This window comes from Neospora caninum, chromosome Ib, assembly GCF_000208865.1.
Source record: "Neospora caninum Liverpool complete genome, chromosome Ib".
NCBI lineage: Eukaryota > Apicomplexa > Conoidasida > Eucoccidiorida > Sarcocystidae > Neospora > Neospora caninum.
The window spans coordinates 791,980-819,103 of record NC_018386.1 but is presented as its reverse complement, the minus strand read 5'-3'; the positions used below and the strand labels follow the sequence as shown (position 1 = coordinate 819,103).

General features: G+C 50.5%; 6 protein-coding genes across 6 annotated transcripts; 2 read left to right on the top strand and 4 right to left on the bottom strand.

Moving 5' to 3' along the window:
- Nucleotides 1-1,561: 1,561 nt before the first annotated feature.
- On the bottom strand, nt 1,562-4,687 carry NCLIV_003320 (fkbp-type peptidyl-prolyl cis-trans isomerase,related; the record flags this gene model as incomplete). The annotated part of the gene is made up of 7 exons (XM_003879832.1): nt 1,562-1,649; nt 1,966-2,123; nt 2,739-2,832; nt 3,168-3,299; nt 3,637-3,724; nt 4,011-4,137; nt 4,556-4,687. 7 exons carry the CDS (start codon nt 4,685-4,687, stop codon nt 1,562-1,564), a joined length of 819 nt encoding a protein of 272 aa, XP_003879881.1.
- A 2,643-nt stretch (nt 4,688-7,330) lies between these two features.
- Nucleotides 7,331-10,612, top strand: NCLIV_003310 (hypothetical protein; the record flags this gene model as incomplete). Its single annotated transcript, XM_003879831.1, has 6 exons — nt 7,331-7,598; nt 8,010-8,213; nt 8,615-8,674; nt 9,311-9,549; nt 10,073-10,180; nt 10,553-10,612. The coding sequence occupies 6 exons, from the start codon at nt 7,331-7,333 to the stop codon at nt 10,610-10,612; spliced, it is 939 nt and encodes a 312-aa protein (XP_003879880.1).
- A 1,874-nt stretch (nt 10,613-12,486) lies between these two features.
- Nucleotides 12,487-13,977, bottom strand: NCLIV_003300 (ubiquitin carrier protein, related; the record flags this gene model as incomplete). Its single annotated transcript, XM_003879830.1, has 3 exons — nt 12,487-12,615; nt 12,887-13,090; nt 13,651-13,977. 3 exons carry the CDS (start codon nt 13,975-13,977, stop codon nt 12,487-12,489), a joined length of 660 nt encoding a protein of 219 aa, XP_003879879.1.
- A 1,769-nt stretch (nt 13,978-15,746) lies between these two features.
- Nucleotides 15,747-16,548, bottom strand: NCLIV_003290 (conserved hypothetical protein; the record flags this gene model as incomplete). Its single annotated transcript, XM_003879829.1, has 2 exons — nt 15,747-16,174; nt 16,494-16,548. The coding sequence occupies 2 exons, from the start codon at nt 16,546-16,548 to the stop codon at nt 15,747-15,749; spliced, it is 483 nt and encodes a 160-aa protein (XP_003879878.1).
- Nucleotides 16,549-19,845: 3,297 nt separating this feature from the next.
- Nucleotides 19,846-21,573, top strand: NCLIV_003280 (conserved hypothetical protein; the record flags this gene model as incomplete). The annotated part of the gene is made up of 2 exons (XM_003879828.1): nt 19,846-20,076; nt 20,485-21,573. 2 exons carry the CDS (start codon nt 19,846-19,848, stop codon nt 21,571-21,573), a joined length of 1,320 nt encoding a protein of 439 aa, XP_003879877.1.
- Nucleotides 21,574-22,830: 1,257 nt separating this feature from the next.
- Nucleotides 22,831-25,757, bottom strand: NCLIV_003270 (putative RWD domain-containing protein; the record flags this gene model as incomplete). Its single annotated transcript, XM_003879827.1, has 5 exons — nt 22,831-22,901; nt 23,639-23,879; nt 24,249-24,410; nt 24,987-25,096; nt 25,541-25,757. The coding sequence occupies 5 exons, from the start codon at nt 25,755-25,757 to the stop codon at nt 22,831-22,833; spliced, it is 801 nt and encodes a 266-aa protein (XP_003879876.1).
- Between the last annotated feature and the right edge of the window lie 1,367 nt (nt 25,758-27,124).

Here is a 27,124-nt window from a genome sequence, read left to right as displayed (position 1 = left end):
CGAACGTGTGAGGAGGATCGATCTGCGCTCGCGTGAGTGCTTCAGCTACGTCGTGTGCCACGGGGGAGGTTGACGGGTCTTACTCGCTGGTCAGTTTCCCACGTTTTTTGCCCTCTGTGAATCGATCGTTGCAGCTCCTTTTTGGGAATCATACGCGAGGCACTTTTCTCTAGCCATTTCCTTTTCTCCCTGCCTCTCTTTGACATTTTTCTGCTGTCTATCGGCATAACCGGATATACACAGTGTCGATATATATATATATATATATATTGTTGTGCCCGGTGCAAGTGAGTTTTCAGCAGCGCGGAAAACGAACGGAGTGTGCTTGTCTACGGTCTTTCCTCTCCGTCTCCCGGGCTTCATGTGGTTCGTTTCCGTTCAACTTTCTGCTGCCGTGTTCCTCTCCAGTTCACTTGCTGCTTCTTCCCTCTCCCTTACTCCGCCTCTATGTTTTCCTCTTTTCCTTCCCCTCTCTCTGTTGCGCTTCTTCCTCCCGAGTTTTCCGGTCTCCCGTTGCAGCCCGAGACGTCTTCATTTTGTCTCCCAAACCGCGCGACACTGAGCAGCATTCCAACCGGTCTCTCACGCGGCTCCGTTCAGAACACGAGCGCACAAAAATGGCTGCGGCGGTCGGCAAGGCAGCAGTGCTTCGCCTTTTGTGACGAGATGCGCTGCCGCTACATGTGCGTGTTCGTAGCTCGTTTGTTTCACGCCCGAAAATCTTTCTCCTGTCTGACAACAGGCAATGGAATGCTGCGACAGAGACGTGTACTCTTAGCTTGGTGTGACTCATCTATAACAAGTGGATGTAGGAAAAACAGTACCGTCTCCCCACGGAGTTCCGTCGCCGACCCCACAGGATATGCGGAGACACCCGCCACCGCCACAACTCAGTGGCCAGTATGCACTCGCCGCCTGCCCGTGTGAGGGGTTCGCAAGTATACGCGTATACGCCTACGGAATTCGTGTTTGGTGTCCCTCTGTATAGACGCTGCTGTACACTAAACTGGGGTGCTTCGTCTGGCCTCCTCTGCTGGCAACGCATCTTTACAGCCGTGTCTACTCGGTCTACCGGGTATTGCCTTTGGGCATTCGTGCCCGCGAGGCTGTTGGGTAAAGAAAAGAATCGGGGACAACCATCGATGTCCCACTGCGGCTAATGCTGCGGTTGCACTCCGTGAGAGTACAAGGTAGGCTGCCTGGGGCCAGTGAGAGGAAGGCGAGAATATCTCCTGGATGCACAGATAGCCCCAAGTTACGACTGCCTGACGGCCCCAGTACCCTAGCTCGTAGACAGTTTAACGAGGAATCGGAGAGGAGAAAAGCAAGGTACCGACACACAGAGCAAGAGCCACAGAAACGGATCTTCGCTCGATTTGCTGAGAGGCCCTGTTTGAAAAGAGAAAGGAGACGAGAATTCCCAAGACAGCACGCATCTGTGTCTTCTGTCAGACCTTGCAAAAAACGAGCCCAGTGACAGCTTTCCCTCACAGACAAAAGACACACTCACAATACGGACCTGTCCAAAATCTCGCAGTTGTTTATTGCTGCGGCGGGAAAATCACAACCGACGGGGATGAGAGGAGTGAACAAGTTCGCGTTCAGCTTCAGAGAGAGCGCTGTCCTCGACTTTCCTCAGATTCAAGAGGCTGCCAAACATACACACACAAGAGGCAAAGAACACACGCGATGGGCGTCTGATTCTCTTTCGTCCTGTGTTTCTTCTCTTCGTCCCGTTGGCTCAAAAACCGTCTGCTTTTCTGTTCGTCCGTTGTTTCGCCTCTCCAGTGTCCGTGTCCTTGTCCGATCGGACTTCGTGCTTCGCTCGTTCCTTTGCTGGCTTCGCGACTTTTTCGCCGTCCCTTTTCTTGCTTCGCTTCTTCCTGGCGTTCTCTCCCTCCGGCTCGCCGTGCGACTCCTGTAGCCGGTTTTCTCCCTGACCTGGGAAATAAGCTAGAGACCTACGGGCCGAAATTTGCAGCGTAGTTGAAGAGATGTAAGTCCGTTGTCGCTGCAACTGCTCCGTCTCCCTCGCATCGTGCTTTGGCTTCAATCAGCCAAGCGGTCACTGGTTCTGCGCGGCCTCCTTTGCGGAGAAACAAAGGCGTGTTGTGCTCAGGATCCTGAAGAAAAACCCGTTTCCGTTTGAGAGAAAAAAAACAAACAGAATGTGAGATAGTCTACATTTATTTCTAGACAGACTGGAGCGTTTGGTCGAAATTCTCGATGCAGCACGAACATGTGTTCAGAAGCGGCGTGGATGACCTGGTTGACTGGTATGGAGTTATCTGCGTGTGAAAAGTTCCATTACACCGAAAGTCACAATATACCGGAGAGAAAAAACGAGAAGGAACGCAGCATTGGGCGCAATACCCCGGGCTACGGTATCGCTCGACGCCACACAAACAAGTGGCGGTAATGTGCAAGACACCAGAAAGGAACGGTGTGGCAGCAGGCTAGAAAACGAAAGCCAGTTTCGAGAACGGGCCTCTGACTGTTTTCCCTCTGACAGTATGGAACGTTTTTGTGTTGTTGCGTGACATCCAACTACCAGGCAGACAAAAAAACGAGCGCGACACCGAAGAAGACATAGCGATCTCCGGCTTTGGCCAGACGCGGAAAGCGGAGACATCGACAGAACGCCCACGTATCACCACGACGCACACCGCCACGTGGTGCGGGAATCGTATTTCTGTTCGTTTGTCTCGATAAAAGAACATCTGCCCTGTAGTGCGCACCGAGAAATGACGCTGAACGAGAAGCGTGGTGCTGTTCGGCGTCCCCACTTTACTCAGATACACTCGAGCCTTGACGAACACTTGAGTGATCTGCCTGAAACGCAGAGAGGAGAATTCACCCACATCTAATCAGACTGCATCCATGGCGCCATCATCCCAGCTAGCCAAGGCGCATCCACGCTTCCATCTCTCTGTCCCTGCGTCTCGCGTTGCCGCGACTTTTTTTCCGTAAATTTGTATCGAGAGCGACTTGTGGGGCGATTTCTGTATGTTCGTTCATCTCGGCTTGCAACATGCGTGCTGTGTCGGTGTGTGTGGCAACAGAAACAGCAACTGGGGTGCCTGCGTGCGCCAGTCTATAGTTCTTGTCTCAGTTCGCGGGTACCACCTAGGTGAGCGAAAAGGTTTCACGTGTGGGTTTGCGCGCACCTGAAGCCCAGACACTGCAGAACGTCGAGGATGCCCGAGGACGCGACGATCTCCGTGACGCGGACCATGTTGCATTTTCGTCGACTGGCCGCCTTCTTCACCAGCGTGCCTTCTTCCTTCGACCTAACTGCACTGCAGCGATTCATAAACAGAGGACAGAAACAAGAGCTACTCCTTGGCCACCCGAAGACAGAGGCTCACGCGACGGCATATCCCGGAAACAGACAAGAACACGGCACCTTGCGTGAGACCGCGTGAAGGCAGAAGCAACCTCACACCGACAGGCATTGCGGCGAAGACAGCGAAACGGAGAAGAGGATTTCTCTGCTATCCAGCTTCTCTCAGAGCCAGAGATGGGCCACAGGCGAGGCGGGGGGGAGAGAAGATGAACGAAAAAGAACGTCCTTCAACACAGCCAGCGAGCGTGACTTGAACAGACGCCGAGAAACGGGAAGCGACAAGAACTCACCAGAGACCTTTCATCGTATCGGGCGCGGTGTACATCCTGACAGACAGTTGCTTGCTGGCGCTGGAGGCTGTTTTCATGTCCAGAGCATCTGGGCACACAACCGAGGGAGCAAACGCGCACATCAGAAATAAAGAGGAAAGGAACGCGCAGAGGAGGTGACGAAGAATGCAGGCAGTCCTCGTGGCTCTGGCGTACCCCATGGGGCACGCAAAATCGAAAGAAACGAGACAACGATGAGAGAAGACGAACGAAAACGCCGAAGAGACGAGAAGGACCGGCGCGAGGAGCTAAGGCTGGCATGAAACACCTGCCAAGAGACACCTGCAGGCGCGAGACAGAGAACCTTGAAAGAGACGCGCAGACGGAAAACTAACTTGAGGCAGATTGATTTTCCTGAAAGAAAATCATGTCCGTCCACTCGTACGCGTCCCAGCAGTCGCTGAAACAAACTGCATTCCGGTGAAGGAGATCGAGTTTGTGCTTCAGCTCCTCTTCTTCTCCCTGCAAAAGGCACTGAAATGACAGCAGCGAGCACGGCCCCAAGAAAACGGTGGGTCAATGGGTCAAGAAACTGCTGTCCTTCACGTGAAGGCGGATAAACGTTTCGTGCAAAGAAATGATCCTTCGATTCCGAACAGGCACGAGGTGTTGCGTGCATGAACGTGTATGTGTGAGTGCATGTATCAAGATGCACTGCTCGCTTTTCTCCGGGACGCAGGAGGACGCCTCAGCGGCACATGTGCGACGAGATACACGGTCGTGAGTTGCGAAGGATATCATGCGCACACAGAGGTGGTTGTTACACGCTCACGCATGCTATACTTGCGCGCATGTGTTAATGCAGACTCATGCATGTGTGGGGACAACGCTAGCGGTATAAGCCGGCGGGTTTCGGAACGAAGAGACGCCACGGACGCACCTGCAGAGAGAACTCGTTGTAGGTTCGTCCTTCTCGTTTCAATCCTCCCTCCTCCGTTTGGTTCTTCTTCTCCCTCTGCTGGAATAAGACGGAAGCTTCGGCCATAGCATCGTCTGCCTCTCCATCATTCATTGACTCAAATAGAGACGAAGAGGGAGAGGTCGATGCTGGTGTCGCCCGACGAGGAGCGAAAGCGTTTTCGTCCAGAGCCATAGAGTCACCAGAAGGAGATGTACAGCCAGAACTGGCGGTCGACGAACAAGGGGAAAACGACAAGAGACAAGCAGACGAGAAGAAAATGACAGCGAACGATATGAGGAAACCAGAGCGAGGCAGAGCAAGGGCACGAACGGCACAAGAGCTCCTGCCGCCAGGTTTGGAAGATACGCGGGGGGGTGGGGGAAGAAAGAAGAAAATGGATAAGAGACAAAAACGAATAAGAAAAAGAACCGGAAAATAGAAAGATCGGGCCCATGTCCTTCAGCGGTGTGCTGAGACCTCTTTCTTCGAAGCAGCTCGAGGTCGTCGTTCCTTCCTCTCTAGACACCGCTGCCACAAAAGGACCCCGTTAAACCGTTTTCTTCCTCCATTTTCACTCGCGAATTTTCTGCAGGCTCCACGAGATTTCCTCCTTGAATTTTACGTCTCCGAATCCCAAAAGTGACAGCGCGCCGACAGGCGCTCGTAGTGGAACCGGCCCTGGTCGCCTTTTACTGTCCCTGCCCCTTCGAAGGTCTACACAGCGCCGTCTTTGGAAGAAAATACCCGTAGTAAGTCCACATCTCAAGGAAATAAATAGACAGGAATGGCGCGCCTCTGTGTGGCAGTCTTCCTTCGTTTTTACTGCATGCGAAAAGCTCGAGGAAATCCAGCACAACTGTCGACCTTGCGACTCTCTGCACACTGTTGGTGTGTGAGCATTTGAGAGATAACCAGCATGCTCCGACAGCCCTCTTAGCTCTAATCAATGCTCCTCTTCCCTCCGTTATTTTCTACACAAGAGAGAGCGAGGCTTTCTGGAGTCACGGATAGAAAGTAGAAACATCTAGGATGATGTTCCATTCCGCATGCGGCGTTCGCGCGCGGCGTCCCTGGCAGGTGACGCGAGCTCCCGCAACGCGCCAAATGTTCCTTGTGTTTTTCGTCCAGCGGTAGCGAGTTTTTCCTAGCCAGAAGGTGCACACCAGCAAGTGCCAAGCATTCTTTTCCACGTCCTTTGCTTGACGAAAAAAACACTAGTGGCCGGTGAACTTTTTTTACGGGCGGCATCGGCACCACCTGGAAACGTTGGTCAAGACGAGGCGAACACCAAGCGCACTGCATGCCTCGGGAGACCTGCGTCAATGCACATGGTAAACGCAGGTCCATACCCGCTTCGGGCCTGACTTTATCTTCTCCAGACAACACGACCGCTTGCTGTGGCGAATCTGGGATATAGAGAACCACGGTGCTGAGAGCTGGTCTTCCCTTTCAGGAGGAGAGCGGCTTGCATTGCTGGGCTTCTTGTGTCCCCTGTTAAAAACGCCGCCTCATTTGCTGGTACGCGACATTGTGTTCGCTGCGCTGTCGGGGGACAGCGGCGCTTCGCTGCACGCGGACGGAACAACTGGGGGCCGAGAGGCCGATGGGGGGGTCTGTCACTAGCACTTTCGAAGCGTCGTCTTTATGTCTGCAAGCATGAAGATCTTTTTAGAGAGTGTCTGTTCCACGTGCGTCTTTAATTTCCGGAGATGCTCTACAGTGGAGAAACCCTCGACAGGCAAGAAGAGCAGGAAGCCACGGCTCTGATTCAACCCTGTGTGTTCGTGCCGTGCCCTGTGGTCTTGCCTCGAGGAAAAACGGCGGTCGTGACGCATTTCTCTCCCATTCTGGAATAGAACGACGTGCACACTGCACGGCACAAGAAAAAAAGGCAGCTTGACGAAAAACTGCACCACAAAAGAGGTGAGGAAACTGTGCGTTGTGTCTCTATGTTCGAGAAGCCACTAGAGGGTGGCGACTGAGCAAAAAGCGCATATTCGCTGTTTGCTGCAGGGGTGTGTATGTACACCTGATGCCGCTCCGTTTTTCACATCCTCATCGTCAACGAAGACTCCCTGCACACACCATAGAAGGTTAATTTTCTTTTTTTAGCCGTCAGTTTGTCCATAATCTGAGCACTTTTTCCCGTTCGTGCGACTTCGGAGAGAATGATCCGTTTTTGTCTCTCGTCGGACATGTTTGTCGGCGCCCATCACGCTGCGTAAAGCGAGACAGCCAGCTGCCAGCAGTCAACAGGAAAGCATTGACAGAGCTCCCGCCATTTCCTCTGACTCTTTCTCAGAAATCCTTCTGTTGTTCTCTCCAGTGGAAAGAGGCATCCTCTATTCTGTCGGCACGTGGGCTATCGCGTTCTCAGTAACATTCTTCCACAAGGATTGAAAACAGGATTGTGTAGCAGGGCGAGACCGCCTTTGCCATTAAGACAGCGATGCCGTTCTTGACGCCTGGAAATTTTCTTCTTCGTCCTCTTCTTTCGTTTTTCTTCAGTCTCCTGTCTTTCTCGCTCGTGTGTGCGCAGGAGGACGCTGTGTTTTGCAAAGTTGCCTCTGGTTTCGTCGCCGGCTGTTCCTAGCGCTCCTACCTACCCGCAGATTTTGCTCTCCACCACCCTCACCTCTGTCTTCCTCCACGACAACTTCTCGATTCTTTCAGGCGGGCCTTTCGCCTGTAGCTTCTCTCTCCTATTCTCTCTTTTTCCTCTCCTTTCCTTCCGTACCACCGAAACCCAGCAACATGGCGTCCTCTTCCGCCACGTCTTCCTCTTCGCCCTCTACTGTTTCGCCCACTGCTGTAGCGGCGGCAGGCAAGAAGAAGCCCGAGCCAAAAACACCTCTCGAAATCATCATATATTCCAGAGATCAGGCTTTTCGTGGAGGCATCGCTGGCGCCTCGGCGCAGGTCGTCAACGTCCTCGCCTTCATGTGGCTCCGAACGACTATGAACTACCAGTATCGTTATGGAGGAACGACCTTTGGGTCGATCAAAAAGCTGTACCATGAAGGTACACAAAATGAGAGGCCATCTACATACATAAAATCGGCCGACGCTACGCATGCAAGCACTTCTGCAAGTTCAAAGGGAACGCTGCGCATCTGTGCATCCGTACAAGTTGGAGTGGCAGAAGACAACATATCCGCACACACAAATATACATATATCGCTTTAAATGTTCGCGTATGCAATAATCTTGTAGATGAAACACATCTATATATATAGGTCAAGACAGATCACTCAATCGAACACATAAACAAGCGCAGATACATCTGTTGATGTAAAGAAAAAACAGGGTAGGGGTAAGTGTTGTATGTCTGTCTGGATCCCCCCCCTGTCGCTTTGGCATCATTGCGTGTTTACTGGGAAAGAAGAGAACTGAAGATGTTTTTTCCTCATGGTGTCCTCGTCTGTATTTTCAGGTGGCGTGAGGCGTTTCTACTGTGGGCTCTTTCCCGCGTTGATGCAGTCTCCTCTGAGCCGCTTTGGAGACACTGCGGCAAATGTCGGCGTCCTTGCTGCTCTTGATGCGAGTCCGCGCACTCAAGACCTGCCGATTGGAATCAAAACAGCGCTTGCCTCCTGTGGAGCAGCAGGGTGGAGATTTTTTCTCATGCCCATTGACGGTTAGACTGCCTCGACAGAAAGCCTTTTTCGTGGCTTCGTCGCTTTTCGCCAGTTCAATGATGTGACCCAGCGTGATAGGAGGGTGCCCATTGAAGTTCAAACTGCAAAAAGGAGGGGTCAATGTGGAAATGGCTCTCGCTGGGTCGGTCTACACATTCGAAGGGAACGCCTTTCTCGCTCTCTTACTCTGCCGCCCTCTGTCATCCTATGTGTCTCTTCTGTCGCCCTACCCCTTTTTGCTGCTTTCGTGCTTGTTCTCTCTCTTGCTTCTCTTTTTCTCCCATCTGTCTCTGTCGGTTATCACAGGCTGTCTTTCGCTCCCCTCTCCCTCTCTCTGCTGCTCTCTTCACCCATCCCCTGTCATCCGCTTGTTCGCCGCTGTCCCTGTGCTCGCATGCAGCGTGGAAGACAACGAAACAAGTAGAGGGCGGAAGCGGCCTGAAGGTTCTCATTAACAAAGGTAAGAGTGGATGGAAAGCAGCCTCTCTTCAATCTCCCAGGTGTACACCTACAGACACACACATATGAATATACGGTTTGTATATACGTACAGGAATGAGCCAACGGCGAACTAGACAGTACACACCGCACTGCATGTCTGAATGCATATGTATATATATATATATATATATATATATACGCACTCACGTAGAAGTAGTCTTCCATGAAGCAGAAGCGTGTACATAATCGGAGCTCTATGTGGACGATACGTGCAAAAGCATGTGCGTAGATATGTATACAAGTATAAACCAGTAAACAGCTCTCCGCCAGAGACTGTCTCACTTCTGTGTCTTTCACTTGTGCTTGAAACGCACGGACCTGTTCTGTGTCGGCAGCTCGTTTAGCCAGTGATTGAGAGCACCCCATCAGATCTCGCTGACGTTCGTTGGCGGTTGTGTCCACCCTGGAACACTTGTAGAAAGAATCGCTGAAATGTCGTTTCCCACATGCTTTTGTCAACCGCATACAGCTTTAGTTGAATTCGTGGAAAGCAGAAGCTAGTTTAACGTCTACGCGGTCCTCGCAGTTTCTTGTCCGCGGCTTCGCCAGTGCGCTCTCTTGAAGCCTCCCGCCGGTTGTGTCTCTTCTCGCGCAGTGCGTACACACGGCATCCCCAAGTTGTACCACGGTTCTCTCGCTGCCATGGGTGCAACGTGGGTGGGGCATTACCCCTGGTTCTTCACGCACAACTACCTGTCAGAAACAGTCCCCAAGTTCGAGTTCGCATATGGCAACCATGTCCGCTACGCACTCATCGGCTTTGCGAGCAGTGTCGTCAGTGACACATGTTCAAACAGCATCAGGGTGGTGAAGACGACGAAGCAAACTTCTGTGGTAAGTCACGTCAAGAGCACATGAATCGCATACTGGCAGGGATGAGGGTCTCCGAAACACACGCTTGCCCATGTTCTCTTCACATGTGTAGGATGGTGGCCTGTGCATCTTTAGGAGAATGTACATCTGAGAGTATACTTATGGAGATGCACACATGTCTCTGACTTCCTATCTATCTCGCTGTCTCTCGTTGCACCTATCTATCCATATACGTATATTCATATTCGCATGCATGCGTGCGTCTACGTAGACTTAAATGCCAATAGTGCGATCTGTCTCTCATGTTTATCTGTTGCACTCAGTGCGTGTATCGGAGTTGTGGCGTACGGGGATCGGATGTATGTGTCCCCCGTGAATGCAATACTTTGGACGTACTGCCTGCACAGTTACCTGAGACCCTCGCACGATAAGCGTCTAGGAGCCTAATGGACTCACGCAAGTACTGCGCATGTGTGCGTATGTGTATGGTGTGTTGACACATGCGCACGGTTTCAATGTCTGGATTTTCATACTTTGGCTTCAGATTCCTTTGACTTACATGCAAACACTGCGTGAGGTGCTGAGCAAGGACGGACTCACCGGTCTCTTCTTCCGGGGTCTAGGGACCAGAATTCTCACCAATGGATTGCAGGTAAAGTATCCTGTTTTCTGTGATGTGTACGTTATTTAACTCACTGGGACTGTGTACATAAAGATACATGCATACTTCGAGTGTGAATATACACCACACTATATATATATATATATACATATTGTGCATGTGTACACTTCCATATGGTTATAACCTTGGATAGACAGAAATATGTGTAGCCATGTAACTCTCTGCTCCATTATCAGGATGATCATCCTGCTCGATTTATAGCTGCCTAACATATTCACTTGGATAGGAGTATGTAGCTATATATATGCAGGGTGTTTTCATGCGAGTCGCTACGTGTGTACTTTGGTTTCATTGTCTTCTAGAAAACATCCGGCGGGTGGGGTGTCTGCTGCGTCCCCTCAGGGCATGGTGTTTTCTGTTGGCTGGAAGGCCATTCAGGATCAGCTCAACAAGAAGAACTAAACGTGCCGGGGAAGCAACGCCAAAACATGGGCCCCTCCTCGTCGGTATCGTCGGCGTCACGGCAGACATGCGCTTCCAGCACGGCACATACAAATTCCTTTTAGCTTATGCATGCATAACATATACATATATATATGCATATATATGGGTGGCGTGTGTGTACAGCTTGGTGACGAACGTTGGCCCAACGCAGCTGTGTTGTGCTTTTCCTGGAGGATCTCTGCTGCAGCGCTTCTTGATCCGGCGCAGTTCGCCCGAGAATCGGAATCCTGACGCCAAGGTTGAACTGGGCTTTCGTTTCTTAGATCCTGCGTTCGCCTCATCTGCCCGGTTCTCGCTTTCCACCGGGATCACCTAATGGTTTCTCTGAACCTCAAACTTTGTCTCGTCCGGTCTTCACCGCGTTCTCTCCTCTGTCCCTTTCTCTCCTCTCCAGTTCGCTTGCCAGCTAAAGCACCTTTACACGTCATATATTTAGGCATATATATGCAGAGATGTGAAGTGCACAGCAGAGACAGGGAAGCACTTGCATGTGGGCAAGAGGAAAGGCGAGAAAGAAGCGACATGGTGAGCCTTCTTCACGACCAGTAGAATTAGGACGCAGAGGCGTGAGTTTCTCGCGAGCCCCCGGTCAATTGTTTCCAAAGGTGGAGTCGGCGTACATGGGCACAAGGCAACGCGGAACAGAAGTGGTTTGCGTGCACAGAGCCGCCAGAGTGCGTGGCCGGTCCAGGGGAGAGGCACGAGCGAGAGAGAGGGGAGAATAACTCAGAAAGAGAAGCAGAGACAGCCCGAACGCAGCAACGGTAGAAAAAACGAGAAGAGCGACGGATATCACAGCAACGTCAAGAACATTGCACGCCGTTCCACAGATTTCGGAAGGTGCCGATTTTTCGCAGAAAAGATGCTTTTCCTCTGGACATAATTGGGCACGCGTATGATCCTATCATCTGTTTTTCCAAAAAGCATCTAGCCGCGGTTCGCTGCTTGTGTCAGAAACCTGTATCTAGCGCAACCACTATCTCGCAGCGTTGTACACCAGCGTGCGCTTGCATCCAGTGTCTCACTCTTCTTGGCGAGATACTAGGAGGCAGCTGTTTGTCAGTCTCTGAACGACAATCGTGATGTATCATGCAAAACAACTGGCAAATAAAGGGAGACAAGTATCCAGAAGCATCTGCAGCGCGCGGAAGTCGTCGACACCGACTTCCGTGGAGGGGAAAAGAAAGGACAGATGCGAGCGCACATCAGTAAGCAGCTGCATAGATCAGCAAGCAGGTACACACTAACAATACACCGAGCGCAGAGAAATATATTCAAGTGAATGTAGGCCATATATAAATGCGAATGCGCGTATCTCTACACATGATGTGCGTGTGTTTTTGCGCAACCGCTCGCTGGAGAATCAAGGCGCATGGGCAGACTGGCCAGATACGCAAATCGCCCACGAAACGCACGTCGCGCGTTATCATGAGTTGTCCACGGTTGGCCGAAACCCCGCGCAACCCGAAGATTTTTTCACCTTCTGTTCACAGCCTTGCCCTCTCTCTTGTGTTGTTTGCTTCTCGTCGGGCCCTCCTCTTTCTCTGTCAGCTTCTACCTTCACCCCGTCTTCCCACCTTTCTCCAGGACATGAAGCCCCTCCTTGCCGAAGGTGGCTGGCTTTCTGCTACTGGCTGACACTTCCTTTCTCCTCCTATCTCTCTGTCCGCCACAAGTGCTTGTCTTTTGCTCCCTTCTCTAACGCTCTTCCCGTCGTTATCCCCCTCGAATGTTACACTTAAGCGTCCACCGGACCCCGCTGTTCGACAGCCGAGTGTACGGCTCCCGACTGATGTGCGGGTTTCCTCTGTTCCACTCGTTCAGACTTTTCTTTAGTCTCTGGGACGCATGCTGAGGGCCTGCTGCTTGACACGCCGGATGTATTCCTCTCGATTCTGGCAGAAAAGCATGTACGGCTCTGCCTGCGCGGGGGAATTCGGATTTGGGTTGTCCAGGAGATCCTACGCAAAAAACAGGACCGGGAGATAGGAAACGTGTGCGCCGCCATGAAACGGTGGGGCCAAAGCAGAAGGTAGACGTACAACACAAGACCCGAAAAGCTCAGCTTGGAGGGGTACTCGCCAAGCAGAAAAAACTCGTCCCCTACCTTCCTGATACAACACTCTTGAAACGGCACCTGGGCGAGTCGCACTTCTACCTGATTCGCTCGCTTCAACGGCCAGAGGACAAAGTGCGTCGCGACTGCTGTCTCCAGTGTCTGGCGTTGCCTACCTGAATTCCAAGCAAAATTTGCTTGATTGTGATGGACGGCTTCCAGTCTTCATCTTCACTTAGAATAGAAAGACAAACAGTGCCCGATGGATACACGTTCGGGTGGAAGAGCACGGGACTGAACTTGCACTTTGGCGGTTTGCTCGGATACTCCTCGCTGAAGTCCATGGTCAGTCGGTACTCTCCCCCTTCCCAGATGCTCCCCTGGAAGCGACACGGCACACAGACATGAACTGTCATGGAGACGCGCAGAAAGTCGAGACGCAGCGACGAGAGGACGCAACAGGAAGATGAACGGGGGCGAGAACGAGGGAATGGAATCGGTGCATCAGCCAAAACGGCCGACTTCCACGTTGCCATGTCCATACAGGGTACAATGGCTGCTTCACATCACACTGAAGACCGAGAAGAGAAAAAAACAGTGTATTTTCTTCGAAACCAGACGAGAGACGGGGATCCACGCCTCTGTGAAAACGTCCGCCTCTCTTACTCGCTGTCTGACATATCGGGTGCCTACGTGAATGTAGCAGAGTCCTCAACACGCTGTGAACTCACCTACAGACTTACTTGCCTCGCACACGGTGTGTATACGCCGTATGGTACAGTGTGCACAACTGCATATGTATTTCTATTCACGGGTGCACATTCATGGGGACGAACAGGTATGGACGGCCCTGTGCACACATCCAGATACCTTGTGGTTGTACGGAGAGACACAGGCACGAAAATGGTTCTTCTCGTGTTTAGTTCGCTCTCCTTCTCACCTTCTTTCCTGGGATTTTGCACTGCCATTTCATGATATCTTGGCCGCCTTGTCCATCTGCCATCGGCGCGTATTTTGCTGAGAACCCGGGCGGATGGTCCCGTCGCCAGGCTGCGCGTTCTTGAGCCAGGCGCTTCCTCGCGATCGTCGATGTCGCCGAAAGACTCGGAGCCGGAGTCACGCTTGAAGTGGAGGAAGAAGAAGTGGATGGCGTGTTGGCGGAATTTGGGGATGAAGAGGCCGGTTTTTCTGACGGGGAGTCCGACTGGCTGCTCGAGGCACCCGCCGCCGGCGTAGGCGACGACGCTGATGTGCTGGGCGTCGTCATGGTTAGTCTGAGACGTGAACCCAGGGAAAAATACAGTAAAAACACAACAGAAAACAAGCGCGAGAACACGCAGACACGGACCAGGTCCCGCCGCGCGCGATAGTGACCTTTGCGCAGAAGTGGACCGCAAAAAATCGGCAAAATAGGCGCAAGACGAGCGAGGAAAGAAAGCGTCCACGCACCTCAAGTCGAAGAACGTAGCAGAATGGATAAAAAACAGGGAGACAACAAAAGCGAATGAACGAACGGCACGGATCAAATGTCCGAACACGTGTAGCAGCGAGACGGCTGCCTGGTGTGCCGCTGAGACGCAAGTAGGGCAGGAAAAAAGGAGATGGACGGGGAAAATAGTTTTAGTGACGCTTGGAACTTCGAAGATGTTTTTATAGTGGCGAAAATAGATGTACGCGACGGAACTTGAGAGACAGCCGGCAGCGAGAGAATCGCAACGCATGCGCAGCCAGGCAACCTAGAAAATCATTCACGCGAGGCGGTGCAATGAGCACTACCGCTTGTTAGTCGCTATGCATTATTTCAAAATCTGTTGAAGTGTGGTTCGAATTGAAAGGGAAAAGTCATAAGCAGTGCGTATTTCCTTAATTCAACTGTAGCCGGATGTCCGTGAGAATGAACAGTGTATAGAGAGCGAAAGTCTGCTTCGGCGACCACAAAACCCAAGCCAATGGTAGAGAGGAGGAAACCGATTCTTTCCCGGATGAGAGGGGAGACCCCACATACCAGCAGACAAATCCCACTGTAACAGCAAGACCGCCAACCCCGCCAACAATGTTACGTTTGGCGAGCGGAGTGGTAAGATTTAAAAGGCGAGACGATCTGGGTAACGCAGAAGAAACAGCAAACTTGATACGCCTGTGACGGAACGGGGTGTGTCTCCCAGTCGCCCATGGCCAAAACATCTACGCGCGCCACCAAAAGATTCGCTTGTCGTGCGCGTTTTTGCACACAAATGTGTGCATACGTATACGTAAAGCACCGAACAAACTATACCCTGTATACGTGAGCAGTCACTTGCGGATATAAATTGTCCAAGTTGACGTGTGTGCAGAACGATCTGCCTAGCGCTACACGGAGATGCCGTGTATGTCTTTGCAAGAGGAATGTGTCTGTGGAAATAAAATTCAGGAGATGAAGCGACAGTTAGATCTAGCACGGGCATGCGCTTGGCAGCTCAGTACAAGCGCACCTTATTAAATATTGAAATGTGTTTGGATTAAGGTCACGCGATTCGACGCAGGTCCAACGTTTGGAAAATGCAAGTCAGCAAGAGCATGCCTCAGCCGCCTGCTCGAAGAATACAGCAAACACTGCATTATCAGCTCAGCAGAGAGAGTCTCCCCATGTGCGTGAGAGGGCCTCAAAGGGTGTCTTGCAATACATCGGGCGTGTGGTGATGAGTTACTGCTAGTCAACTCATACTCTAAACTTCCTTGCCATAGTCGAAGAGCGGGTGTTGACCCGGCTCTTACGATCACTCTGACTGGATTGAGAACTTGCTTTGACTTGTCCGGTTGGCTGACTACTTGTGCTGAAACTCGGACAAATTGTAGTAATCAGGCTTTCATTTCTTCTGTTTCTATGAGACGTTTAGGCTAGGTGGTAATCGTTTTTGCCAGTGTTGTCTGCGAAAACAACTTCTGCGCGCCACATGGCGAACAGAAAATAGTAACCATAAACTCAGTTATGCATTGGTATCCGTAACAAGCAAAAACGTTTCACAAAGTCAATGCCATGTTGGTCTTTGCCCGCCATCAAGCAGATTGTCCTTGCTGTGTCACGGGGTACGACGAAAAGACTTCTAGTATTGTTTTCAGGCGCTCGTCCTCGGAACTGAGGCCATCCACGCCCATCAGATCTGCGAAAGCTCGCATCTGCTTTTTCAAAGAGTTGACTGAAGCTGACCGGTTCAGAGCTGGCTCGAATGCCACCTCCATAAACAGCCCTGGGAGACCTCCTTCTTCAGCCTTAAACTCTCGCTGGAATGTTTCAACGAACAAGCGAAGGAACTCGTCCCTTGACACCGTCTTGATTCCACTGGGATATGTTGTGTTTTTGTGACTGCCCTCAGAAAGCGGTGATGCGATCAGGGAAAATGAAGGAGGCCGAAGTTTAGACAGAACGCCGCTTCCATGAGGCCCGCCCTCAACCGGATCCGGGGATACGCCTGACCAAAGCAGACCTGCGGGAATAAAGTAGAAACGAAGGTTGAACTGAGTGAAAAAGGACCGACTGCCGATCCCGAACTCGCAAACCAAAGCAGGAAGTTTGGAGGAGACAAGGAGAGCGGACAATAGCATGGCTGCCGATATTTCTGGACTCAGGGAACTTAGAACAGAACGTGTTAAATTTCCCCGGCAAGCGAATCAAAGTTCTGACCCCTGAATGTCCCACAGTGAGCCCCTGCAGCTGTTCTTTTGAAGGGCGAATATGCTAGAAAATATCATGCTGAGTTTTATTAGGCGAGATCGAGAATGTGTACACAGTCGCCTTGGACTTACCGCAAAAAGTGGCGACGGTCAGAGACCGCCGACTGAAAAACAGGGGCAACTGCATTTTGGGGGAATCCCGAAACAGTTCCTGGTGGCGATTGATCAAGGTCAACTATCACGAAATATGCGATGGAGAAGAGATTGCAGAAAAAATGGCATGGCAGGTTTGAGCCATCGTGTTCATTAATGGTAAAAGATACCGCACGAGCAAAGGTGACCGAGGCTCGAACAGGCGATTGCACTCGAGCTCTGTAGGTGACTGACCGGTTCCTACGGCATGAATCCTCCGACGAACACCAACGATGGTGGCAAGTCTCGTCTCCTTTCCTTCCCCCTTTTATATTCACTCTCTGTCAAGTCGTTGATTACCAACATGGTGTCGGCTGTCCCCAACGCTTCAGCGCCTTTGGGGTAGTAAAGCCCTTTCTTATGCCGTTTATCATAGTAATGTTGCGAATCCCTCGTAGTTCAGCAGACTGCCACAATGGCATATCTAGATCGCTTTGCATTCCCGGGTCTTTTGTCAAAGAAAGAAGCAGCTGCCAGTTGGCATGGCGTCGCTTCTCAGAACATCAGATGCAGAATCCACCCTGAGAGGTTTTTGCCAGTCACTTTGGGCGTTTTCTTGTGTTCATCTGTGTCTTTCTCATCACTACACCACTATACACACCTCCCTTTGCTGTTATATGGCGCATACACCACAGCTGGCGTGGTCTCTTGGCCCATGAATGGAACTTATGGCAAAAGCATCTCCTCTACCGAGTCCCTCCCGGTCTTGTTCAATGAGAAAATGGATCAAGGTTCCGCGTCGACAATAGCTTCGATCTCTTCTATGTTTTCTTCCACCGGGTCTACGGAACTTTCATCGCTGAGAGCCCTCCGCGAACAGCTGAACAGGTACGCGGTATTCCACGAGGTTTCCAGCATGCAACGCGGACCAGGATATGGCACAACAAGAAAGAACAGAAGAAATCTCGGCACTACGAAGATAATGGTTCCCTCCCGGAAAGGTGCGGGACTGGCAGCAGCTATTCACCTCACCACCACTAGAGGAGGAGGAGGAGTCGAAACCGCAAAACCTGAGAGTGGCGACGAGCTTCCAGATGACTACGAGGTACATGTTGAAGCTAGGATTCAACACAAGAATGGAGAATTTCTGGATATCTTTGAAAACACTGGCGTTGATGGAAAAGGCAAGACACAGACTGGCGCGCAGGACTTATTCTCACCCATGGAACAAGGGGGGTCGCAGGTCCCAGGGAGTTCATCAGAATCCGGTGTCACGGGTTTCCAGACAGGCCGTTACAGAAACTGGATACCCAACCCAGAAGACATGACAGACAGTGAAGCTTTTGGAATCGCCCGGAATGCCTTCTACGAATCCAAACTCGAGATGCCGCAGCCTCTTATACCAGTTAATGGCACTGGATTCCAGCCTGAGCCTGTCTTACCCGAAAATATGTATCCCCATGGTAAGAAAGGAATATGGTGTTTCTCTTCGCATACACTGAAGGGCGGGCATGCTATTAGCTGGTGAGATACTTTACTGATGTCGCGCCTGTGTGTATAGTAGCTCCGGTGACAAAGCGCAGGCAGTTTCGACAGCAGGCCTCGTTCTATCTACAGCAAAAGGAAGAAACAAAGAGGTATTACTCGTGCTTTCAAAGACGATAGAGACGCCTGACTCTTCATTGCCCCACCTCAACATACATGCATTAACTCGTCATCACCCATGTTTCAGCATGTGCTTGCGTAGCAATTGATGCTTCTATGATGCCTATAGAAGTGAGATGTCCGGCAGGGTGGCTGGCTTACGGTCCTCACTGTCTGACCATCGTATCCGTGCCCGCCTGGACGACATGCCCAGGTGATCGGTCTTTTAAGAGACATGGCCTACGTTCTCGAATGGCCGTCGTTTCTCCAGGAATCTGCGCAGTGACTGTAAGTCATATCAGCCTTCTGTTGCGTGCGCTATAGCATACACGACCTAAAATTCCGAAGCTTTACTTTTGTGTGCTTTACCATCGTCTTGTGCATTTCTTCCAAAATACGGGTAGATGTAGACGTCGTTTACAGCAAATGATCTACGTTACTCAAGAGGAAAGTAGGGTCGAACGAATATATGTGGGACAAAACGATGTGCCACACTTTGGGGAGCTCGTTCTGTCGCTAGGGAGCAGCTTTAGCATTATTTTATGCAAATCTCGTTGCATCAGCAACCTCGTTTAGGGACGGGTCCCAGCATGAGCAAGAGCTCCTCAGGGCCTTGCTAGACTCCATATTTTCGAGAACTGAATCCCTTGAGAAATTAGAGACAACCAAGTTCTTTATGACTGCTGTACACCACCAATTTACTGGACTGCTTAAGACAGCTAAAAATGTTGGATTTCAATATCCTACTACATTAAGGTTATTCCACATCGGTTATATTCTACGCCTAATATATGGATTACTGTTATCACTCGTATTAACAGCGAGAGAAAACAAATGAGGGGCATTCATATCTAGGGACTGCTGGACATCGATTATAGGTTACACGAAGTCCCGAATCATGCGTCAGTAATATGCATTGTCTGTCGTGCTAAAGAAGAACCGAGTTCTGATGGTTGTGCTTATTGGTCCGAGGTTCGTTTGAGAGAGCATTCACGAAGCCCATGGTAACTTTATGGTACGACTTTTTACGAACAACTTCAGAGAGAAACCGGCGTCTCGTTAATCTGTCCCAGAGGATACGAGCCTCATTTCTCGGAGATCCCGGCCTTCACCCCAAAGGATGTTAAAAATGGAAACACTGACAAAAGTCACGAGCCCATTGGTCGGGCTTTCACTTGCACACAAATGGATTCTATCCCATTCGCCGTAAGTGTCAGAATCGCAATGTTCAACAGATCTTCGCAGATGAAGTAGTCCAGCAAGCGTCCACAAGTATACAAGTCGCTGTTTACGTGGTGCTTTGTACTCATTTTGTTATATATGGTTTTCACTATCATATTCGTGTTTATGTGTATTAAGCAATGCATGCACTGTGAGCGGTCGATCGATTGTAATAACAGTGGTACTCTGATATACCGGTATTTCCACGCTCACCGAGATCCACTTCACATTCCGCAGGGGAAAATCAATACATTTATAGCGTTCCCACTCCATTTTCTTATTGCGTACCACGTTCGCTATTTTACTATTTACTGTGTGGTGCGATGGGAGTCATGCCAGTCGTGGACGTCCATGAGCAAGGATACGGAGCGGACGCTATCATAAGCAGCGTCTCATATTCCAGCCTTACGGGGGCTTTACTATGATTCGACGCAAACAACCGCACATTTTCTTCTTCACTTCGCTTGGAAGTCCCTTGTACAGAAAGATGAAAGTGCGGACCAAGGTAATGCATTTCTTCCTTCAGGTTGCGGCTGGCGACCATTGTCCACCTGGGTACTCTGTATCTAAGTTCGGCACATGTGAGGCAAGAAAGCAAGTCGGACCCTCTTTGTCTTGCCCTGAGGGATTTGTGCTTGGCGGCGAGCAAACGAACCCGTACGCAATTCTAAGCCAAGAGTTTGCGAAGTGCGGAGCAGTTGAATATTACCGTGGCAAGGTGAGCTGCAACGGTGTCTTCACTTCGGCATCGGCACGATCCATCCATGTTTAAGCATCAAGATTTTTAACCATCGAATTTGATATCTGTCTAACTACCTGTATCTGTTTTAGGTACACTACCGCCTTTCCATCTTTTTATCATTTTTTCCATCCATCAAAAGGAACGCCTACGTATCTGTTGCCTGACCTACCTGTCCGCGTATCCCCTTGTATAGCTGAATCAACTCTGTTGCTTCATGATTGTACAGAGGGTTCTCCATCACACAGCCTATCGTCAATCTTCTGGACTTCTGATACTTGAGTCACACAGTAATGAGTTGAGTGCGTATATTGCGATCCAAACGCCTCAGACGTAGCTAGACCATTTGTGTGCGTACGCTGTGTTTTTTGCGTTTCAAATACCAAGGTATGGTGTCCAGAAGGATTCTTACCTGCTGGGATCGATATCCCAAATCTACCTTTCGGCAGCAGCTTGGACGCCTTCGGTACGGTCGACAAGATTGCGGAAGCAGCGGAAGCTGGTCAGCTGCCTTCATCACCGCGGTCACTAAAAGCAAGACAGGATATGAATTCTCGGAAAGTGAAGAAGGCGAAAGTTCACAAAGTGGCCGATGAACTTCGGTCAGTATTCCCTGACTCCTTCGTAGACGTTCTTTTGCGAAACACGCTCCAGGAGATGCAGGATGAAGCAGAAGTGGGTGAGAGAGATGAGGGAGAAACGCGACAACGCGAATCTGGGAAGGTCGACGGAAGAAACGAAGTGAATCACACGGAACAACCAATGGACAACGAAGAGAAGGGCAAAACTCAAGCTGACGAGGCGGAGGAGGATCTGGATGAGGATATCTGGATTGTAGACGACACAGAAACTGACACGGAGGTGGATTCTGAACCGGATGACAACTCTGGTTTCCACAAAAACGAAAGTCCGCAGTCTCGTGCAGACAGAGCCTGGCTCCACTCTCAGGGAACACAATCAGCCACCGACCAGCCGGTTACATCTAAAATAACCAGTGAAGGATCTTCTGGCAGTTTGGATTTTCTCGGCACAGAAACCATGTTTAAGCAAACGCAATTGCCAGGGAGCATTTCTGTTGCAAACACGCCTACTAATGTGTCTGCGGAAAGACAGCACGGTACCAGTGAAAGTCTGAGCAGGGACGGGGAGGCAATCGGTCTGCCAGGTAGAGACAGCAACTGGGAACTGCGACGTAAAAGAAGAATGCAAGAGCCAAGAAAAGTTTCTGAAGGAGCCCAGGCTACGCCCGACCTCATAATGCAGCTGGAGGCGAAGATACCCCCTGGAGGCGCCTGCGTTCATCTTGTCGGAGTGTTCGAAGCTCACTGCGACAAAATTGAATGTCATGGCGCCATAATGAAGAAAATCCATAAGATTGTCTACGACTGGGTTGACTATCGCCTGAGGGTGGACATAAGGCAGGTTGACATGTTCATTCCTAATGGAAAAGATTTCCGACGAACAACGCCTGGTTAGAAGCCAAAAGGTTCTTCCTCTGTTGAAAGTGGCGGGTCAAATGTACTAGTACGTTTCTCTCTAACATAATGATCCTTCCATGGGGAGCCATCACAGTATCAAATTTGGTTTATATATGGCAGGCACGTGACTGCACACAATTATCTACGTCAGGTGTGTGGACCCGCACTGGCCTGGAGATCATTTTCTTGTTTTGCGGTGTTTGAATGATCGAGATTCTAGAGGACCCTTTGCCTTGCTTGCTGCCAGGTTCCGTCCCTGTGTTTTTATCGGTACGTTTGGTGTCCTGTATCACGTGTTCAGACGAGTGATGTATTTGGATGTAACTTCTAGTTTTTGTAGTTTTATCGGTCGGGAAACCGAAGCTTTGAATCGCTTCCGTCTTTTCGGCTGCACACTTAGTGCGTGTAAATCGGTCCCAACTGCGCCGGACCAGACAAATGCAGTCCAAGAAAACTTTTGTTGTCATTACGGAAACGAACGAACCATACAGGCATTTGATTGTTTGTTAAAGTTGCCATGAGAGTCGGAAAAGGAACGTTTCTTCCCTGAGTGGCTGCAACGTAATATTCATGCTTGTCGTAGTTCTGCAGGTTGTGGAAATGCAAGGTGGTGAAAACTGATCTAGAATAGTGACTTTTGAATAAGCGGGCATGTAAGAGAGGTGACATCAGATATTCTATTTGCAATATTTTAGACACACAGGAACATTGTGTGCACCGTGGGCGCACGTTGTCTCGTGTGCGAGTCTACCGGCGCATGTCCTCGCCCCGGATCGGTTGCATAATGCATTGTGCTTTGAAAAAACGAGTCGTGCAAAGATCTTTATTCCACTTGGAATACCAGTAAACCGAAGAAAGGTATAGGATAACCGGCAGAACATCCGACAAGAAAACGCAAACCTACAGGCCACTAGGGACCTGGCGCAACAATTACTGTCTCAGTTTGGCAGTCAAATAGTCGCCAGAAAGACTGCATTTTCTGAGTAATGTAAACGGCACTTATCTCCTTGGAGCACAACACCTTCCAGATCAACGCACGCAAGGCAACGGAGAAGATCTGACCCCGGCTGTGGAGCACAGATCAGGAGAATGTTGAAAGCAACATGCTCAGAAAGAGAAATGTCTCACAACTTGGATCCATGGCCCTCCGTAGATGTGCCTACACACTTACGCAGTTAGACACACATCTATTCGCCTAGTGGCACATGTATGTACATAGAGGAGGGAATATCCTTTTGCGTGGGGTTACTCTCGCTCAATCGGATGGAAGTTCTTCATCGTCTGCGCCTTCAAAAAGGCTCTCATCCTTCCAGAACATTCTCTTCTCTGTTCACACCAACACAGGAGAGGGTCACACACAGGGAAGTTGTCGGGCACGCGGAGCCCGCCACGCGACGCTTGCCAGTCCTATCGACTGCACACGCGTTTCTTCGTACTTTTTCTTCCAGTTGTTTAGAACCTGAGAAGCAAGTTTCCCTCCCTTCTTTCGTCGTACCCTCTCAATCTTGCACGAATAACCCCCATCAGCTGGACGGCTGACTGGGCCCCATCTCACGCCTCAAGGCCCGATCAACTGGGCTCGAGGTCATTTTCACATTGTCCCTGCTTAGTTCAATCTAGAGAAATTCAGAGTTAAAACTCTGGTAAAAAGGCAATCAAGAAATACAGATGCATGTGTATCTGCTAGTGAAAACGCTATTATTTGGCTATTCGTAGCTGTGCAGTATCGATAATAATTTTTAGCTCTGAACAATGATAATACAAATGACGATTAATGAAAAATATTTTCGTTTTCAAATAAAAGTCGCCCATAAATTTAATAACATCTAAAGACTAGCGTGGTCTAACGATGAAGCAATGTGCCCCGACGCTAGTCTAAGTCTCCAACCTACCTTTTAGCGACAACTGTTCGGAACGTAGCAAACCTCCACGCAAGAACAGCGCAGTTTGTTCACCAGAATCATGCGTTTGTGCACAGGCAGTAGCTGCTGTGCGAAGAGGTACATCACCATGGCGCATAAATATGTTTGCATGCATATACGTAGGCGTGCTTCGTAACATACCGGTGTCTTCTGGGCAACTGTTATCTTTCTGGTTCTCGTCGGCAGCATCTTCATCCGCTTCAGCTTCGGCGCAGCTGGTATCCGCTGTGGCCAGAGAGGCATCTCTTTCAAACAATTGCTTTCCTGTCAAGGCGCCTTTGCGGCTTCCAGAAATCGCAGACCCTTTCCATATTCCTGCGTCAATCATCTCCTGTCGAAACCGTTCTGCCCATCGGTCAAATTCTTCCTTCGTGCATCTTTCCTGAAAAAAAGCGGCCACAGAGCGCGGGTCATAGGCATAGGGAAATCGGCTGGCACTAATGTTCCTACATCAATACGTATAAATAAATGAATATGCATATATCAAACGATCTCCAGGCAACTATAACTCTATAAGAAAACGCTTCGACGCCCCACAGGTACGGGGTTTCCACAGATGCCCACCGGCTTGTAAGAAGCGGCAAGCTCGCGCACAGGTCGAGACACAAACAAACATGTACAGAGGCATATGTAGGTGCGTGTGAACGGCGACGCACGTTGAACACCAAGCATGGACATACTGAACACATCTGCGTGTACTGACGGCTCACCGACTATTTCAGTTCAGAAAACGGGGGAAGGAAAGACTTACCGTTGCTGCACAGAGCTGCTTCTCTCCCAGACCCGCATATTGCGGTTCCTCGTCTTCGTCTTCCTCCTCCTCGTTCGCATCTTGCTCTACAGCCGCATTCTCTCGACTCATCATTTGGTCGTACATTGACTGTTGTGGTTTGTTTCGTGCTCGAAGCCAGTCCTGGGGGAAAAAGAAAGGCGCTTGCAGCCAGCGAAATCAAAAACGGTTGCGTCAGAAGACCGGTGCGTGCATGCTGGAGTTCTCCCCGGAAACTACTTGGAAGCGCCAGTCGCACAAGTCGATTCCATGTCCTGCAGTGTACTCAAATCCGCCCCCCCCCAAGTTAACTAAGCGTCCTTGTACTCAGCGACACATAGCAAGAATCGATGGTGTTTCTGCAAAGCTAAACGCCGCATGCCATTCCTCGAGCCTCCTTCAGTGTCTCGGGAGTCCGCTTCTCGGCGCGCAAAGCGTCAGTTATAAAGTATGGCCGGAGAAAGGGAAACGAAGTGAGCGTGCGTCGGGGAAGAGCCACTGGGCAGAGAAACTGACAGGAAGAGACGCCCGCTCTGAGTGGCGTTGCGTCGTCCACAGCAGGAAAAGCCGAGAGGGTACGACGACACGAAGGGGAAGTGTTTTCCGACGGGACACGCAGCCTCAGCAGAGACACCGTTCGCTTGAGCTGTCCTGCCAGGAGAAAGCAAACGCAGCGACGCGAGGACCTGACCAGAGACGGTCAGCCTCGAGACATCTTACTTGTACAAATTCCGCGACAGTGTACATCATCGGCGCCCCAACCTCTCTCTCCATCACTTTCGAGATCTCCTTCTTTACTTCTTCCAAGGCCTCTGAGTCTAGGCCTTTGCCTGTCAAATGTGGGCAGACACAAAACACGCTTACCGCAGTTTTGAACTGCCTATACTAAAACAGTGTGCACGAAATGAACAATGCATACAGATCAACTGCGTGCGAATGCTAGAGCTGCGCTCAAAATACGGTGGAAAAAGAAAAAGTTGATGGATGTCAGGGCCGCTAGCATCCCCGTGCCTTGGACAACATTCGAGGCCTCAACTCAGTCGCGTTAGACGCTGCACATGCTTCGTTGTGGGTCTGCCGTTGCCCGCCGCTTTGCGACGAGGGCGCACGTCGTGTATCAGCTGCCTGGTACATTGATCGAATATTTCTGGAGACGCGTCATTCAGCATGTCCAGAACGGCAGGCACGCGTGCGGCGGTTCCTCGTCCACGGTCGACATGTGGCGAAATACGCGTGGAGATCGACCGGGAATCGAAGAAAAAGGTGTTCCTTACTTGCTTGGATTTCCCAGTTGGGAGGGGCATCGGGGTAAGTTGGTACGTATTCAACGAACAGCGTGACGGCGACATGGCCAGTGCCTTCGTGTTCTTCACAAGGCAGGAGAGAGAGGCGGAAAGAAGTAGAAGAAAGCTTCTCGAATTCTTCTTCTCGAGTAAAGAGAGCCTCTAGCGCCTCGAGTTCGAGTTCCTGTTCTTCTGTGTGGTTTGCCATCGTGTCTCCGATACAAGGAAAAAAAACCGAAAGAGAAGACAGCAACAGCTAGTGACGGTGGCTGTATCGACTGCGATTCAGGTGTGGACGAGGCAGAAGAAGCAAGCAAGAAAGCGGGAGACGAGGAAGAATGCGAATCACAAGACACAGAAGGGAAGACGAAGATTGGCAGACGAGGACGAAGAAGAGCGGAGAAGAAGAAGTGAAGGAAAGGAGTTAAGGAAAGCAACCTCGATGGCGAGTGTGGCTAGTCCGATGTGCACCTCCTGCCTGGGATCTTTCTTCCAAGTGTCTGTCGATTTGACCGCGTTCGCCATGCGCTGCACGCCGACAAACTCGAGTGGACGTTGCTCAAATGCGTCACGTTGCTTCACATGAACTGTACCATCCAAAATCAAAAACGTTTATGGACCAAAGACGCGTGTTTTCTCGCGCTCGCCCACTCTCTGCTTTTCCACGCAAAAATGAATCCAGAAAATGTGTGAAGAAGATGCATGTCCGCGAGAGAAAGAGGAATGCAAATCACTTGCGTGGATCAACTTCGGGTGATGAGTCCGTGTCGTCAAATGAGGGGCTGAGTCGCGTTTATCAGAGTGGAGAAGTGAAGAAGGGGGGACTGGCAAGAATCATTCTCGTCACACACAAAAACTGAGTCGGCCTCGGACCACGGCAGAGATCTTCTCTCTCAAGCGGAAACTGCCTCACCAGCTGTCCAGAAGAGACCTTTCAGCAAACAAAAAGGTATACACTTTAGCCCCGGTGCATGCTGTCGAGACAGTTCAGTCCCCGTATTTGTCTTTCGCAGTGCAGACGGAATCGGGGGTACTCATTGGGTTCTCCAGTTGCTTCCCAGCTGTCACCCTGGAAACGAGCAAAAGGACATCCACTTGACAAAAAGAGGGGCACATAGGCAGACGAAAGAGGGGTCACAGTCAGTTGATGGGGATACAGGCCCCCGCTTGCTCACTGACTACATTTCCATGCTTAGGGAGGCAGAGGAACTCGGCTCCTCTCCGTCGGAGAAGAAAAGCGGGGATTACTAGCAGACGAACTTGGATAGCTTGTGTGAATCTCTTATATGGGAAGATAGGGGAAAATCGTGCCTTAGAACAATGTTCACGCGCCATTTTACGAGTTTGCTATGAGCCTAAACTCGAGCGTTTATAAAACCTTCTCAACATTCGCATGCGCTGTGGTGCATGCACTCGATATTTTCGGGGCAACTTCAACGCTCTCTGTAAGTGATAGAAGCTACTAAATCAAGCTTTTCTCTGGCTCCTTCAGTAACATGCTGAACATATTTCCTGACTTCACCCGTGTTCAATGGAATTATTTTTCCGTACCGCATCGCCATGTCTACATCTAAG